Source organism: Monodon monoceros, unplaced genomic scaffold (genome assembly GCF_005190385.1).
Source record: "Monodon monoceros isolate NGI ecotype Baffin Bay Population unplaced genomic scaffold, NGI_Narwhal_1 Super_Scaffold_12, whole genome shotgun sequence".
Lineage (NCBI taxonomy): Eukaryota > Metazoa > Chordata > Mammalia > Artiodactyla > Monodontidae > Monodon > Monodon monoceros.
In genome coordinates this window covers 165,021,593-165,035,666 of record NW_021703768.1, presented here as the reverse complement: position 1 = coordinate 165,035,666, position 14,074 = coordinate 165,021,593, and the positions used below count along the sequence as shown (strand labels likewise).

Below are 14,074 nucleotides of genomic sequence, written 5' to 3'. Positions count from 1 at the left end.
AAGGGCACTAATCCCATTCATAAGGGCTCCACCCTCATGACCTGACCACCTCCCAAAGCCCCACCTTTTAATACCATCACATTGGAGATTAGGTTTTAACAGATAACTTTGGGGGGACACAAACATTCAATCTATAGCATCAACCAGCATTGGCAAGGGAGTGGGTGACTCCTGATCACAGTAATTGTGTACAGGAGACATAGGCTCAGGGTGAAGTCAGCTCCTGTAGGACACACAATGGGTGACAGAGCCAGGGGTCAAACACTTCCTTGTCTGGCTGTGTCCCACACTTTGTTCATTCACGAGCACCATCTCAGGTTTTCCAAATCTACTTTATTGCTTGTATTACTGTCACTGGTTGAATAGTATCCTTCTGGAATCCATGTCCACCTAGAACCTCAGAATGGGACTGGGATGTTTCCTGACATCGAACGTGTGGGTTTTTTTCCCGATGCTAAACCAATTCTCTGACACTAACTGGATGTCCAACAAATCATTTAGTTCTGACACTATTTTCCTGGAGTTAACATCACAAGTTAAAGGGCTCAGTCCCACAGAGCACCCTCACTTCAGACACAAGTTCCAAGTCTCGGGCCACCTGTATTTCTGACCCACTGGCTCTAAATCAGGGGTTCCCAAGACCCCCTTCTCAGGTTCGTTAATTTGCTAGCATGGCTCACAGAACTCAGGAAGGCATTTTTGATGTTTACTGGTTTATCATAAAGAAATGAACAGCCAGATGAAGAGGTTTACAGGGCAAGACCTGGGAGGGTCCTGAGAGCAGAAGCTTCTGTCCCCGTGGAGCTGGGCTGTGCCACTCTCTGGGCATGTGGATGCTTTTGCCAACTCAGAAGCTCTCCATACATCTCCAGCCCCGACTCCCCAAATCCTTTTTCCTTTGTTAAAATGTTAGATAAGTCCCTGAATCTAATTGCTCTTTGAGTTTCACTACTTTTCTGTGAACTTCCATGCATGTAAATATTAATAAAAATTGTGTACCTTTTCTTCCATTAATCTGGCATTTGTTGGTTTAATTCACAGACCCTAGTCACTGAATCTAAGGAGGTGGAGGAAGAGTTTTGCCTCCTTGACACAGTAGTGGGTCCCCATTTTACAGACAGGACTTGAGGCTCAGGTAGCAATTGGAGGCTGTGGATTGTAGGGAAGGGGCAGTGATTCCTTGAAGCCCCAAGGACACATCTGAAATGGAGCCTGGATTTTTTGGATCTCTATGTCCCATGAAGGGAGCTGCCCAGGGCATTTGTACAGCATGCCTTGCTCTCAGAGTTTCTGTTTCCTTGCCCCTTCATCAGCCTTCCATAGGATGCAGCTCAGATCAGGGTCCAAAGGGATGTGAGACCACAGCCTAAGCCCCACTCTGCCTCTTCATCCTCTAATCCCCCCACTTTGTGTCTCCTGGGCAACTTACACTCGCTCCAGCCTAAATGTGTGGGCTGTGGACGCCTGAGGTTCAGCCTCCCAGCACTCAGCCAGAGTCTTGCCCTTTGGGTCCAGAGGTGTGGGGGGCTTGGGCAGTGGGTCTCATTCCCTGGTGGACAGGTGGCTGCAGCTTCCCTGGCTCCTGAGGGAATTGCATGCATCTACCTGTTCCTGAATTGCCCCAGCACCCCCAGGAGGGGGACCTTTGCCAGAGACCAGCCTTGCCTTGGGCAGGCAGCTGGTCTAGAAGTCTGCGGGGGTTGTGACTGGGCAAGCTGCCTGGTTAGGAAGCTAAAACCCTCTTTAGTTTCTTATTCCACTGGTCTCTTCTTAGGTGCCGTTATTATAGGGGGAGCTCTGCCTGTCCTGCCGTTTGGAGTCCCTCAGCCTCCTCTAGCTGAGTTCAGCTCAAGGCTTGGGGTCTGGAGCAAGTCCTTTTGGAACTTTCTTCTTTGATGTTATGGTAATAATGGCCATAGCAAAAAATCGCTTACTATGGGCCAGATATCATTTGTTCTGAGAACAGCAGTTCTCAAAGGGGTCCAGAAACTTGGGGGTTACTGAGACCCTTCCAGGGGGGCCCATCAGGCTGAATTATTTTTTTTTTGGCTGTGCTCCACGGCATGCGGGATCTTAGTTCCCCGACCAGGGATCAAACCCATGCCCCCTGCAGTGGAAGTGTGGAGTCCTAACCAGTGGACTGCCAGGGAATTCCCATGAACTATTTTTATAATAATAAGATGTCCTTTGCCTCTCTCACTTTCATGCTCTCACAGGTGTATGGTGGAGTTTCCAGGGGAGATTGGCTATTGCAACAGGTGGAATGCAGAATCAGATATGAGAATCCAGCTGCTTTCTGTTCAGTCAACATTAATGGGAGGCAAACATGTAAAACAATGCCTCTCTTTTTATGGAATGTTTTTGTTTTGAATGTGATTATTTTTCATTAAAAATGTTATTCGTTATCATTAGTAGGTTTATTGTTGATTGTAATTGAAAAGCTAATAAATAAGATGAATGGATAAAGAAGATGTGGCACATATATACAATGGAATATTACTCAGCCATAAAAAGGAATGAAATTGAGTTATTTGTAATGAGGTGGATGGACCTAGAGTCTGTCATACAGAGTGAAGTAAGTCAGAAAGAGAAAAACAAATACCATATGTTAACGCACACATGTGGAATCTAGAAAAAACGGTACTGATGAACCTAGTGGCAGGGCAGGAATAAAGACACAGACGTAGAGAACGGACTTGAGGACACTGGGGGGAAAGGGAAGCTGGGACGAAGTGAGAGAGTTGCATGGACATATACACACTACCAAATGTAAAATAGATAGCTAGTGGGAAGCAGCCGCATAGCACAGGGAGATCAGCTCGGTGCTTTGTGACGACCTAAGGGGGTGAGATAGGGAGGGTGGGAGGGAAGCTCAGGAGGGAGGGGATATACGTATACATATAGCTGATGCACTTTGTTGTACAGCAGAAACTAACACAACATTGTAAAGCAATTATACTTCAATAAAGATGTAAAAAAAAGAAAGCTAATAAATAGTTTTAAAAAGTCTCAGTTTTAATTTCTAAATGGCAAATATCGGTAGCTATAACCCATATAAACAGATGCGCTTTGGGATCCTCAATATATTTTTTAAAGAATGGAAAGGGGTGCTGGACTTCCCTGGTGGCGCAGTGCTTAAGGATCTGCCTGCCAATGCAGGGGACATGGGTTTGATCCCTGGTCTGGGAAGATCCCACATGCCGCGGAGCAACTAAGCCCGTTCACCGAAACTACTGAAACCTGCGCGCTCTAGGGCCCCGTGCTCCACAACAAGAGAAGCCACCGCAATGAGAAGCCCGTGCACCCCAAAAAAGAGTAGCCCCTGCTTGCAGCAACTAGAGAAAGCCCACACGCAGCAACGAAGAACGCAGCCAAAAAAAGAAAAAAAAGAAAAAGAAAAGAAGGGGGTGCTGAGACAAACATTTGAGAACTGCTGATGTAGAAGAGTGGTCCAATCCAGCCCTATGCCTGTTTTTATAAATAAAGTTTTATTGGAACACAGCCACACCCACTCGTTAACATAAGGCTGCTTTTCTGGTGCAATGTCAGAGTTGAAGTGTTGAGATAGAGGCCATTTGGGCAACAAAGTTGAAAATATTTACTCTCTGTTCCTTCAAAATAAAAAGTTTGCTGATGACTGATGTAGAATAATGCATTTAATCGTCACAAACAGTTCTATTACTAGTTCCCGCTTACAGATGGGAAAAACAGAGGCACAGACAGGTTAAGTCATTTTCTTAAGGTCACACAGCCAGGGGCTTGGTACCTCTTCTTCTGGTACCCCAGTGTTCCTTGAGAACGATCCCTCTCTCCTTATCTGCGTGTTTTCCGCAATTCTCTGAAGCCCCTTCTTGGGAGAAGTGGGAGCTGCCTTTTCAGACCAAAGAAAGGACTTTCACCTCAACTTGAACACGGGGTATAACTGGCCTTTTGCTCACCTGAATCAACACAGCTCTCTGACCTCCTAATTTTACTAACTACAGTTCTGTGGCTATCGACTATATTCACAGAACCATTCACAGAATAGGCAGGGAGGTGAGGCCCTGGGGGTGGGGGCAGCGGGGTTGGGGGGTCCTCTACCACCTTCATCTTTGGCGCCAGCTTCTGGAAGCCTGGAGTGGGACTGTTTCAGCAGGTGCATTGTGGCCCGATGGAAAGACATGTTGGGTGGGGCTGAAGGTGGAGGGAGGGCAGACTGTCAATCCCCTCATAAGAAGCCCATCCCCACCTCTACCTCTGATATGCTGCCTTCACCTTGAACTGGCCATGACCATCTTTTGCCACCTATGGGCTGCTCTGAACTCTGATCTCTAGGATTCCCCAATGACTGCGGGTAACTTAGGGGCATCTCAAGAAAGTCTGTGAAATGGGATACAGCTTGGGGTGGAGCCCATCAGAAGCAGCTTCTTGGGTGCAGGTAGGTGGGGTGGGAGTGCCAGAGGCCTCAGGAAGGGCTCACCTCCCACTGGGGGAAAACTCCCTGGGCACAGGGTGTCTGAGCTGGGTTTCCAGGTACCTCCTCCAGGGTGCTTCCAATAGGAGTTTTGCTAATATGTGGGGCCTCAAATGTACTCACTGGGGTCTCACTTGCCAGATCATGTAGGATGGTCATCCAGGAAGGTTTATCATCCAGGATGGTTGCTTTAGGTACAACCTGGCCTGCAGAAGCAGCAGCAGGCAGACTGTGGAACCCCCGGAGGGCTGCGGGTAGAGGCATGGGCTGGTCAGTGTCTTTGGCTTTAACTTTCTTGCAAAGAGTGCTGGCTGGAGAGCTACAGCTTTCTCATCCTTAGCCACTTTCAAAGCGCCTCCTTCCATGGTTTCCCCAAAGAGACCTGGGGAGTACTTTGCAGAGAATATAAAGACCATTCCAATCCAGAAGCCCTTTGATTCAACTTTTTTTTTTTATTATTTTTTTCTTTTTGAATGTCATGCAATAATTCACAGTCCCAAGCCCACAGTTTTCAAACAAGATAGGAAAAAGGAAAAAAGAAGCAGAGGAAATCGGTGGTGTTTTTTTTTTTTTCTTTTTTCTTTTGTTATTTCAAGCAGGACCAAATGTCAGAAAAAAATGCTTCTTTTCTCAATCATTAATTTTTTTGTCCTTTTAAAATTGTTTATTTTTTTTAAATTGATTTCTGCAGGCAGTTATAGTAGGGTTTGGTATAACCAGCAAGCACTCCTGTGTGTGTCTGAGAACGTGTGTGGGGTATGAGTGTGTCTGGTGGAGGTCTGTGTGGGACGCTGGGTTTCCTCTTCGCTTCCGGCTTCTCGCCACACACGGGCCACCAGCTCGCGTTCACCAGGGAAAGGAAAGATTCAGTTGAGATGATAAAACTCATCAATAGAAGCAATTTTTTTCTCCCCGTTTTTCTTTTAAAAATGTTTTTTTTTTTTTTTTAATTTCCATTTTCCCCAAGGTTCTCCAAAAATGGCTGAGTTAATTAGAATCCCTTGGCCGTGTGGTTTGTCTGCCCCCGAGGGACCCCGTCGTGGGGGGTCGGGGCTGGGTGGGGGGCGCAGTAGCTGCCCAGGAGCGGCTTGTCCGGCTGAGGGTCTTTGCGGGACACCCTGGTGTGTCCTGGCCCTGGGGACTCCCTCCAGAGGCCGGGGCCGTCCAGCTGGTCCTCTACTGGGCCCTCCCGGGCCTCCCCCCGTGTGCTGGGCAGGTGGCAGCGAGGTGGCCCCGCGGCCGCTGCGGCTCCTCCCCGGGGGGGCGTGTGCGTGGGGTGCGTGGGGGGGGCCGGGCGGGCGCGGGTGCCACCTCGCCCGGGCTTAGCACCAGTCGTCGTCGTCGGTCTCGCTGTAGGTTTCGTGCAGGCCTTTCCGGGAGCCCGGCCCGCGGGGCCTGGCCAGTCCGTGGGCCGGGTAGTAGCCGTTGGGGAGTCGCCGGCCGTGCCTGGAAGGCGAGGCGCAGGCCGGGCCAGCGGCCCGGGGAGTCCTGGGCGAGCACGCGTGGCGCGCGGGGGGCGGCGCGTCGTAGGCGGCGGCCCGGGGCTCCTCCCCGCCGCCACCGCCACCGCCGCCGCCGCCGCTGCCCAGGCCGTCGGGCTCGTCGTAGTCGGAGCCCCGGTAGTAACCGTGGTGCCGGGGGACCGGGGGCCCCTCGGCCGCGTGCGCGCCGGACGCCGGCCACCGCGCCCCGCCGTGGCGACACGCCCTGGGGGACTCGCTCCTGGCCATGCCCGGGATCCGCCGCTCCATCGTTGGCGAGCGGCTGCTGCCGTGGCCCCCCGTGGGCGGCCGCTCCCCGGCCAGGGGCTCAGCCGCGGGGCCCGGGTACCTCCGCGGGCCGCTGGGGGCCGCCCGGCTTGGCCGCACCGCCGGCTGCTGCTGCTGCTGCTGCTGCTGCTGCGGGGGACCCGAGCCGCCGGCCTTACGGATCACGGGGGAATAGGACACGTGTGGCCGGGGGGTGGAGGGGGTCTGGGGGAGCTGGCGGCGTCCCCGCCGCGGAGTGCTGGTACCAGATGTTGAGGGGGCTGGGCTTCCACTTACGGAACTACTGCCCTACACGAAAATTGAAACAAAGGAAATCAAAAAAAAAGATACACCAAAATCAACCAGGAGACGGGAGGAGACACAGAGGACGGGAGGGTGAGGACCGAAGGAAAACCAAAGGACAGGAGAGGCACCGGGAGGAGAGGGGGACACAGGACATTCGAATGGAAAAAAAAAGGAGAAAAGCAACAGCCACAGGGAGGATAAGGGCAGGAAGAGGCGGAGGAGGACGGGGCGGGGGGTGGGGGTGGGGGGGTGGGGAGTGGGAGAGACAAGGAGGGAGGGGGAAGTCGAAAACCAACACAACAAAGTGAAAAGAGAAATGAGAAATGGAGTTTTGTAAGTTTGGGGGTTAAAATAGCAGAAGTTTAAAAAATTACTCACAGGCGTCCAGAGGACAGAAATCATAATCGAAACAACAACAGAAAAAAAACGGAAGCCGGGTTAAAGGAAAGCAAGAGGCAGCGGGGCAGCCAGCGTGGTCATGAGTTGTAAAGACTACGCTGGCCGGAAACTCAAAACGTGATCCACAACTAAAGAGGAAGCAGCTGCGGGCAGGGAGCGGGTGGCAGGCGGGCAGGGAGGCTGGGGGTGCAGAGTGGGGATCCAGAGTGGCAGGGGGCAGTGTTCACCCCTGCCTGAGCCCAACCCCCTGGCTTGGGGAGCCCACTCCATGGTGGACAGGCTCAGAGGTCACAGCAGCAGTGGGGACCCTGCCCAGAGTGGCTGTGGGGTGTAGGCCTCCTCCTCTCCCGGGTCCCAGGGGCTCGGCTCAGGGGTACCTCCTGCCACACCCACCTGCCGGTGTGCCATGTGCTCTCGGCCCTCACTGGGTGAGCGGGACCAGCGCTGGTCCCGGGCCCGGGTCCGGCCGTGGTCAGGCCGCTCCTGGGCGTAGCGCTCCTTGTCTGGGGGCGGGGGGTGGTGGTGGTGGTGGTGGTGATGGTGCTGCCGATGCTTCCGGTCCTTGGGCCGGCCCCGCTCCTGGTCTCGTTCCTTTGATGGCAGGTCCCCAGACTGGGTGGTCATGCTCAGGTCTGTCCCCAAGCCTGGGCCAGATGGGGTCAGACAGATAGACAGATGGCTTTGAGGGAGGGGTGGCATGGTCTGTGCACGTGGGAGGCTACCAAGGGGGTCTGTGGGCTCTAGAGAGGGGCACCTTCCCCTGGACCACCCTGGACCAAGGATGGCCTGGTGGGTGTTGGGAGGGGGGTCGGTCCCCAGGCTCTGAGCAGCAGCTGTCACAGCTTGGTCCCTTTGGTCTTGTCCAAGCCTTTCTGTCTTTTCTCCTTCAGTGTCTACCCCACTCTGCCTTCTGTCCTATCTCCCCTCCTCTGTCCCCTTACACAGCCTCCGGTCCCTGGGCCCTGCAGGGCGACCCACCTGTGTCCACGTCCGTGTAGCGGCCCAAGGAGCGCTCGGAGGCGCGGTGGCTGCGGTCTCTGCGCCGCTGGTGGTGCCGCTGGTTCTCTTCGGGTGGCACCCTCTCCAGGGAGTAGTCGTCCAGGCGCCGGGCCTTGGGGCCCAGCACGGAGGCCGAGCGCTTCATGGGGCTGGTGTCTGAGATGGTCTGGGGGGGACAGGCCGGCAGACCAGGGTCAGTGGCTGGCACCAAGGAGTCCCGGTCTGTCCTGCCCCATCGGCCACCAGTGACTGCGGTGTGACCATCCAGGGGCGGGGTCGGGGTGGGGGGCGGCCATGGGCCTCAGGTCCTGATCAACCAGAGCTCCAGGACTCCTCTGTCACCCCCCAGGCTCATCCTGGGTTCTGGCCAGGAGGCCCCATTCTATCCACCTCCTGCTGGGACAGGCAGGCCGACTGAAGGGCGGAGCGTCCCCCATTCCAAGTGCAAAGCTGGGCGCCCCGGGGCCCTGGGCAGCACGGGCCGGCACTCGCCCTGCCTGCTCTCCAAGGCGGGTGAGGAGCCTCTGCCTCTCCTCGCTGTCAGGCCTACACGCCCAGGGCCAGGCACCCAGCTCACCGTCCTCCTTGGCCAACTGGGCCTGGACTTCTCTGACCACCTGAGTCTGGCCTCCGTAAGGAGCCCTTGAGGGGCTGCCCTGGCATTTGAGGCCCCGAGGGACCTGCTCTCCTCATCCTTGGCCTGCAGCCTGGGGGCCTGCATGTGCTGCACCCACTGGGTCCAGCTGGTTCTCTGTGGCTCGGAGAGGAGAGGAGGAAGACGGGGCAGATGTTGCCCAGGGCCCGGCCCAGCTAAGGGGGCAGCGGTACTGCCCGAGGAAAGAGTTTTAAGGAACATAGGGCTGCGGGACCAGAGGTTCAGGGGTGGTGTTAGGGGAAAGAGCCCCTGAGAAAGTGGGCCAGGCAGGGCTGCAGGTCAGACTCCTTGGAACGATGGACCCCCTGGCTTGGGGGCTCTGAAGAGAAGGGGGTGGTGGAGAGGGAGGGAGGAGGGGGGCGGGGCAGGGTCACTCCTCCAGGGCACACGTGGGGCACACAGAGAACACAACACATGAGGATGGGGCTCCACAGGGGGAAGGGGGAGGGGGTGCAGTCTGCAAAGAAAGGGTGGGGTCCGAGGACAGGGAGAGATGACAGGACTCCCACGAGGGGGGGTGGGCGGGAAGAGGGGGCCGGAGCCCAGCTGGGCGGCGGGCGGGCGCGGTACATACACTGAGGTTATTCCCACGTGGCCGGCCCCTTCTCCTCTGTCACAGCCCCACGGGATGGTGCACACAGAAAAAACAGAAAGAAGGAAATAAATATAAAAGCTGAGAGGGAGAGTGGAGAGGTGGTAGATGGAAGAGATGCCAGGGTCGGGGAGAGGAACCTGAGGGGGAGGAGAAGGGGGAGGGAGTGAGAGGTTAAAGTCCCCGGTGGTGTGCGGGCGACCCCAGGCCCAGCCGGCAGTCCTCCCATGAGCACAGAGGAGACAGACAGGAGACACCACAGACAGATGGCAAAGGCACGAGACCGACAGATGGGACGGCGTGGCTGCAGGCCCCTGGCCCTGAGCTTTGCCTCATGCAATGTGCCCCAGCCTTGGCTCTGCTGACACTCAAAGCTTTGGGGAGGGGTGGCCATCGGCTGGCTTGTCCCACCCGTCTTCTGGGGCCCAGCAGCTCAGTCCTGCTGGGTGGGGGCCCGTCAGGATGGGGCTGGGTAGCCACATGCAGGGTGAGTGCCTCCCGCCCAAGTTCCCAGCAGTCAGAGGCCAGGCCCCTGGGTGACCCTGGCCCAGCCAGGCACAGCACAGCCTCCCACCCCGTGCAGATGTCACGGCACAGCACACGGGCAGCCCGCCACCGTCAGACATGCCGCCCCGCCTCTCAGGCTGGGTGGGCAGCCAGCCATGCTTCTGGCTCTGGCCCCTCTGGCCCCGTGGGCCTGGGGCAGTGGGACACCGCCCCCCCCCAACACCCCGCCCACCCGAGCCCTGCAGCTGGGTAAAGCAGCCACACGCAGGCACACATCAGGCGTACACACACCTGCTCCTCCCCAGCGGCCCCCACAGAGACTAGACAGAGAGACGAACCCCAGCCGCCCCCGGGCCCACCCCAGACTCCGCTACCAGGTCCTAGGACCTGCCAAGTTCCCCAGAGCGTGCGTGTATACGAGCACACACATCCGAGTATGTGCGAGCGCGTGTGCGCGTGTGTATGTGTGTGCATGAGTGTATATTCTTGATTGCAGCAGCTCTCACCTGGGCCAGACACATCACCTCCCATACCCCCTCTGCAACCTCCACATCCTGCGGCCTCAAGTACCCCCAAACGGGGCAGAGACAAACCACCTGGCGGTGGCCACGGTACCCTGCCCCAGGGGAACCTCGCCCCCTCTCAGCCCTCCGTCAAGGAGGACCTAAGAGGACCAGGGCCTCCAGGGGCTCCAGGTGTGGCCTGTAGGGGCAGTGGGGCCTGCACACTGCTGCCGAGGGTGAAGGACGCCTGCCCAGCCCTGGGTCCCTGGGCTCCGTGGGGAAGCAGAGACTCCAGAGGCCAAGTGCAGCCCCCAGCGTGGTGGGTGAAAGCCCTCACCTGGTTCTCGGCGGGGAGGCGGGGCATGGAGGTGGCCCGGGCCTGGCCCTCCATGGGGAGGTAGTGCTCACTGTCGGAGTAGCCGTCTCTGCCCATCTCTCGCATCTCCACAGACTGCGGGGCAGATGGCGAGGCCGGGTGAGCCCCAGGGCCTGACACGTGGACCCCGGGGGTGGCCCAGTGTGTGCGGAGCTGCAGGTGGGGGGCCCAGACCCCTCCTTCTTGTCCTGCCCGGGCCTGGGAGCCATGGGGGCGTGGGGGGGTATGGAGGCACCTGAGAGTTGGGCTGGCTATTGGGCATGTCCGTGGGGGGTCCTCGCTCCGGGCTCCATGTGCCCGTCTTCTGGAACATCTCCTGGGCCCGCTGGGTCACCCAGGATGGGCTTTCCTTCATGCCGCTTTCGTGAGCCATCCTGTGTGGGGCACAGAGACCAGGGTGGTGGTGGGCACTCCGGGGGCTTTCACACCTGACCGGTACCCCCGTTCCCCTGCCTCCTGGCCAGAGGGACACTCACAGGCCTCCTCCTGGGTCCAGCTGGGTGGAGGGGAGGGCATTCTGGCCGGGCGCCCCCTCCTGCGTTGGAGATGGGGGCTCCATGCGCTGGAACATGAGAGGTGTCCGGTTCTGGGGAAGGCAGAGAGCAGTGTGTGTGCACAGGGTGGGCGGGGACAGGGGACAGGTGGAGGGGGGCGCCCCGGGCTCAGGCTCTGGTCAGGGCTGCAGCGGCGAGGCTATGCTTAGCCCACCCCTGGGGTGAAATCCCAGGAGTCATTCTTGACATGCCCCCCCACCCCAAAACGCACACACACTCAGGTCTGATCCATCAGCTAGTCCTCAAGACTCTTCCTTCCAAATCCATCCATAACTGGATCACTTCTTACCACTCCACAGCCCACACATCCTGGTCCGGCCTCATCAGTTCCGGCCTGGACCAGTGCAGTTGCCTCCTCTCAGGTCCCCCAGCTCCAGCCCTTACCCCCCACGGCCACTAGAGGGCACCTGTGAACACCTGCATGAAGTCACTTCCCTCCTCTACTGAGGAGCCCCCATGGCTCCCACATCACTCTGAGCAAAAGTCGAAGGCCCACTGGGCCCTGCATAATCTGTCCTGTCACCTCCCCACCCTTGTCTCCTCCCACTGCCTCTTGCACACTCTGTTCCACCATATCGACTTCCTTGCTGTTCCCTGAACTCAAACTCATGGTCCTGCCTCAGGGCCTTTGCACTGGCTGTGCCCTCTGCCTGAAACACTCTCCCCCTAGGTATCTGCTTGGCTCCCTCTCCTCTTCCTTCAAGTCTTTCCTCAGATGTCACTTCCTCAGCGAGGCCTCCCCTGACTACCCCTTTCAAATCACATTCCTTCCCCTGCCCCCGATTTTTCCCATGGCACTTAGCATTTTCTGCAATGCTATGTAATTTAATCGTCTGTCATTGTTGGCATTCCCCCAACTGGAAAGTCTGCTCCACAGGGATTCTGGTCTGCTTTGCTCACAGATGCACCCCCGGAGCTGAGAACCATGCCCGGCACACAGTAGGTGCCCAATAAGTGTCGATGGAGCAGATGAGTTAATCCAGGCTACGTCTCCTTGGCACTGTCCTACTTCTCAGTGACCTGCCTTGGAGCCTGGCCTCATCCCACTGTTCTGGTTGGTCCTCATGGTGACAAGGAAGCCACTGTCTCCCAGCCTGGATGTCCCCAGAGTGATGGACATAGCAGGGCAGGGCCATCAGGGCTGGGGCCATACCTGCTCCTCACGCATGGCCTGCAGCTTCTTGGCCTTGCTTTGCCGGTAGTACTCCATGATCATCATGGCTGCATAGATCTTCCCCACCGTCAGGTCCGTGGCTGGGGGCACAGGGTGAGCTCACTGTGGGTGGGGGGCCCTGTGTGCACCAGCCCTGCCGTCCCTGGACCTCCTCTTTCCCTCCCCCTCCATCCTGGTGGGACAGAGCCCGAGGCCAGGCCGGGCCTGGCTCTTACACTTGTGAGGGGTGACCAGCAGGTCCAGCGTCTTCTGGGACAGGTTGGGCCAGATGGCCATTATTTCCTTCCGCAGCTCAGCGTCCATCTGTTGTTTGTCGGCTCCGCCTGTGGGTGGGCACAGAGAGGCATCAGCCGGCCTCTGGGGCAGCCGCAAAGCCAGTGGCTCCTGTTGACCCAAGCTCTGGGGTCCTGGTTCCCAGCGGGTCACCAGTGCCCTACGGGCCTGACCCAGAGGAGTCTAGTCCTCAGCAGGGCCAGGGCCTTCGAAAGACCATGCGGGGGACAGTCCAGCTTCCTGAGGGGCCAACCTGATTCCCACTTACCAGCTGCGTGACCTGGGTGTTAGTCTACTGTGCTGTGTCTCAGTTTCCCCATCTTCAAAATGGGGATGACGGCAATACTACCTGCCTCACTGCATTGTCTGAAGATCAAAATAGTTAATGTACAGCATTAGGACGGTGTCTGCAGTAGGGAGCCTGGGGTAAGCCTCAGGGAGCAGTCCTGATAGAGGACGTTCTCCCTCAACCGAGTATCCCCTCCTGTGAATGTTGACCTTGGACAGAGCCAAGCCCTGGTCCCTCACTCCAGCCATGGTGGTCATTAATGTTCTTTGGCAGCAATTCCTGGTCCCTCCTGCCCGAGTGCATGGGAGTGTGGTCCTTCCTGGCCCCTGGGGTTGACCAGGGCCATGGGACGAGTTCTTGCCCATAAGGTGTGAGCAGGGTGAGGCCCTGCTTTGGGCATTAAATGGGCAGTGCAGGCCCCTCCTGAGTTCTCATTCCCTCTGTCACAGCGGCTGGTAATGTTGGGGACAGTGGTTGCCCCCTCACGCCTGGTCCCTAAGTGAGTGATGCACAGAAGCCCCTGCTGACCCCGGAAGTTCCCACATAATGGAAGTGGGAAGCGAATCTTTGTTGGTTCAGGACCTTGGGGCTGTTTGTTACAGTAGCACATTCTCATCCATTCTAACTGATACATCAGCTTGGCCCTTGCTTCTACTCCTGTTTCACAGCCCCAAACAGGGGCTATTCTAAACATTTACCAGCTGGTAGGAGAGGGACATTGATGACAGAGCTAGAGCAAGGGCCTGAAGGATCCCTGCTGGACCAAATATTAACCCTGTGGTTGCTGGATTATGGGAGGAGATCTAGGGGAAGGGCAGGAGTCGGCTGCCAGCCAGTAGAGAACTACTGCAGTGTTTAACAACCATCCACGGGGGCCTGTGGCTGAGTAGCTGGACCGCCCAGACAGCCTCAACATCCCCCTTTGCCTCCATTCCCTGTCCACCTCTTGTCGCCCAGCATCTGCCGTCTTTGTCCCTCCTTCTCCCACTCCTCCATTTCCCGGGCCCAGCCCGGAGCTCCCTCTGGAACCCCTGCCCAGCTTCTCCTTCTCAGCAGACGTGGGTCAAAGCACAGACATCTGCCAGGCACTCCGTGGAGCTTTCACTCATCTTCCCCCGTGTGACTCTGGAGATGGATGCCTTTATTTTGAGAAAAATCCTTCAGAAGGGCCTTTTTGCAAGTCAAGCTCAGATCCTGTTCCAGAGTGATGATATGGAGGCGGTGGGGAGCTGAACTTCCTGGACCA

General features: G+C 57.0%; 1 protein-coding gene across 1 annotated transcript in view; it reads right to left on the bottom strand.

Moving 5' to 3' along the window:
* Nucleotides 1-4,885: 4,885 nt before the first annotated feature.
* CACNA1A (calcium voltage-gated channel subunit alpha1 A) overlaps nt 4,886-14,074 on the bottom strand; it is a 316,609-nt gene continuing 307,420 nt past the window's right edge. The window contains exons 40-47 of the mRNA XM_029216768.1: nt 12,482-12,589; nt 12,246-12,346; nt 11,015-11,124; nt 10,774-10,912; nt 10,500-10,613; nt 7,885-8,071; nt 7,300-7,550; nt 4,886-6,510 (exon numbers count right to left, since the gene is read on the bottom strand). Of these exons, the coding sequence (XP_029072601.1) occupies nt 5,776-6,510; nt 7,300-7,550; nt 7,885-8,071; nt 10,500-10,613; nt 10,774-10,912; nt 11,015-11,124; nt 12,246-12,346; nt 12,482-12,589 (1,745 nt within the window). The 3' untranslated portion in view covers nt 4,886-5,775. The remainder of the gene's footprint in view (nt 6,511-7,299; nt 7,551-7,884; nt 8,072-10,499; nt 10,614-10,773; nt 10,913-11,014; nt 11,125-12,245; nt 12,347-12,481; nt 12,590-14,074) is intronic.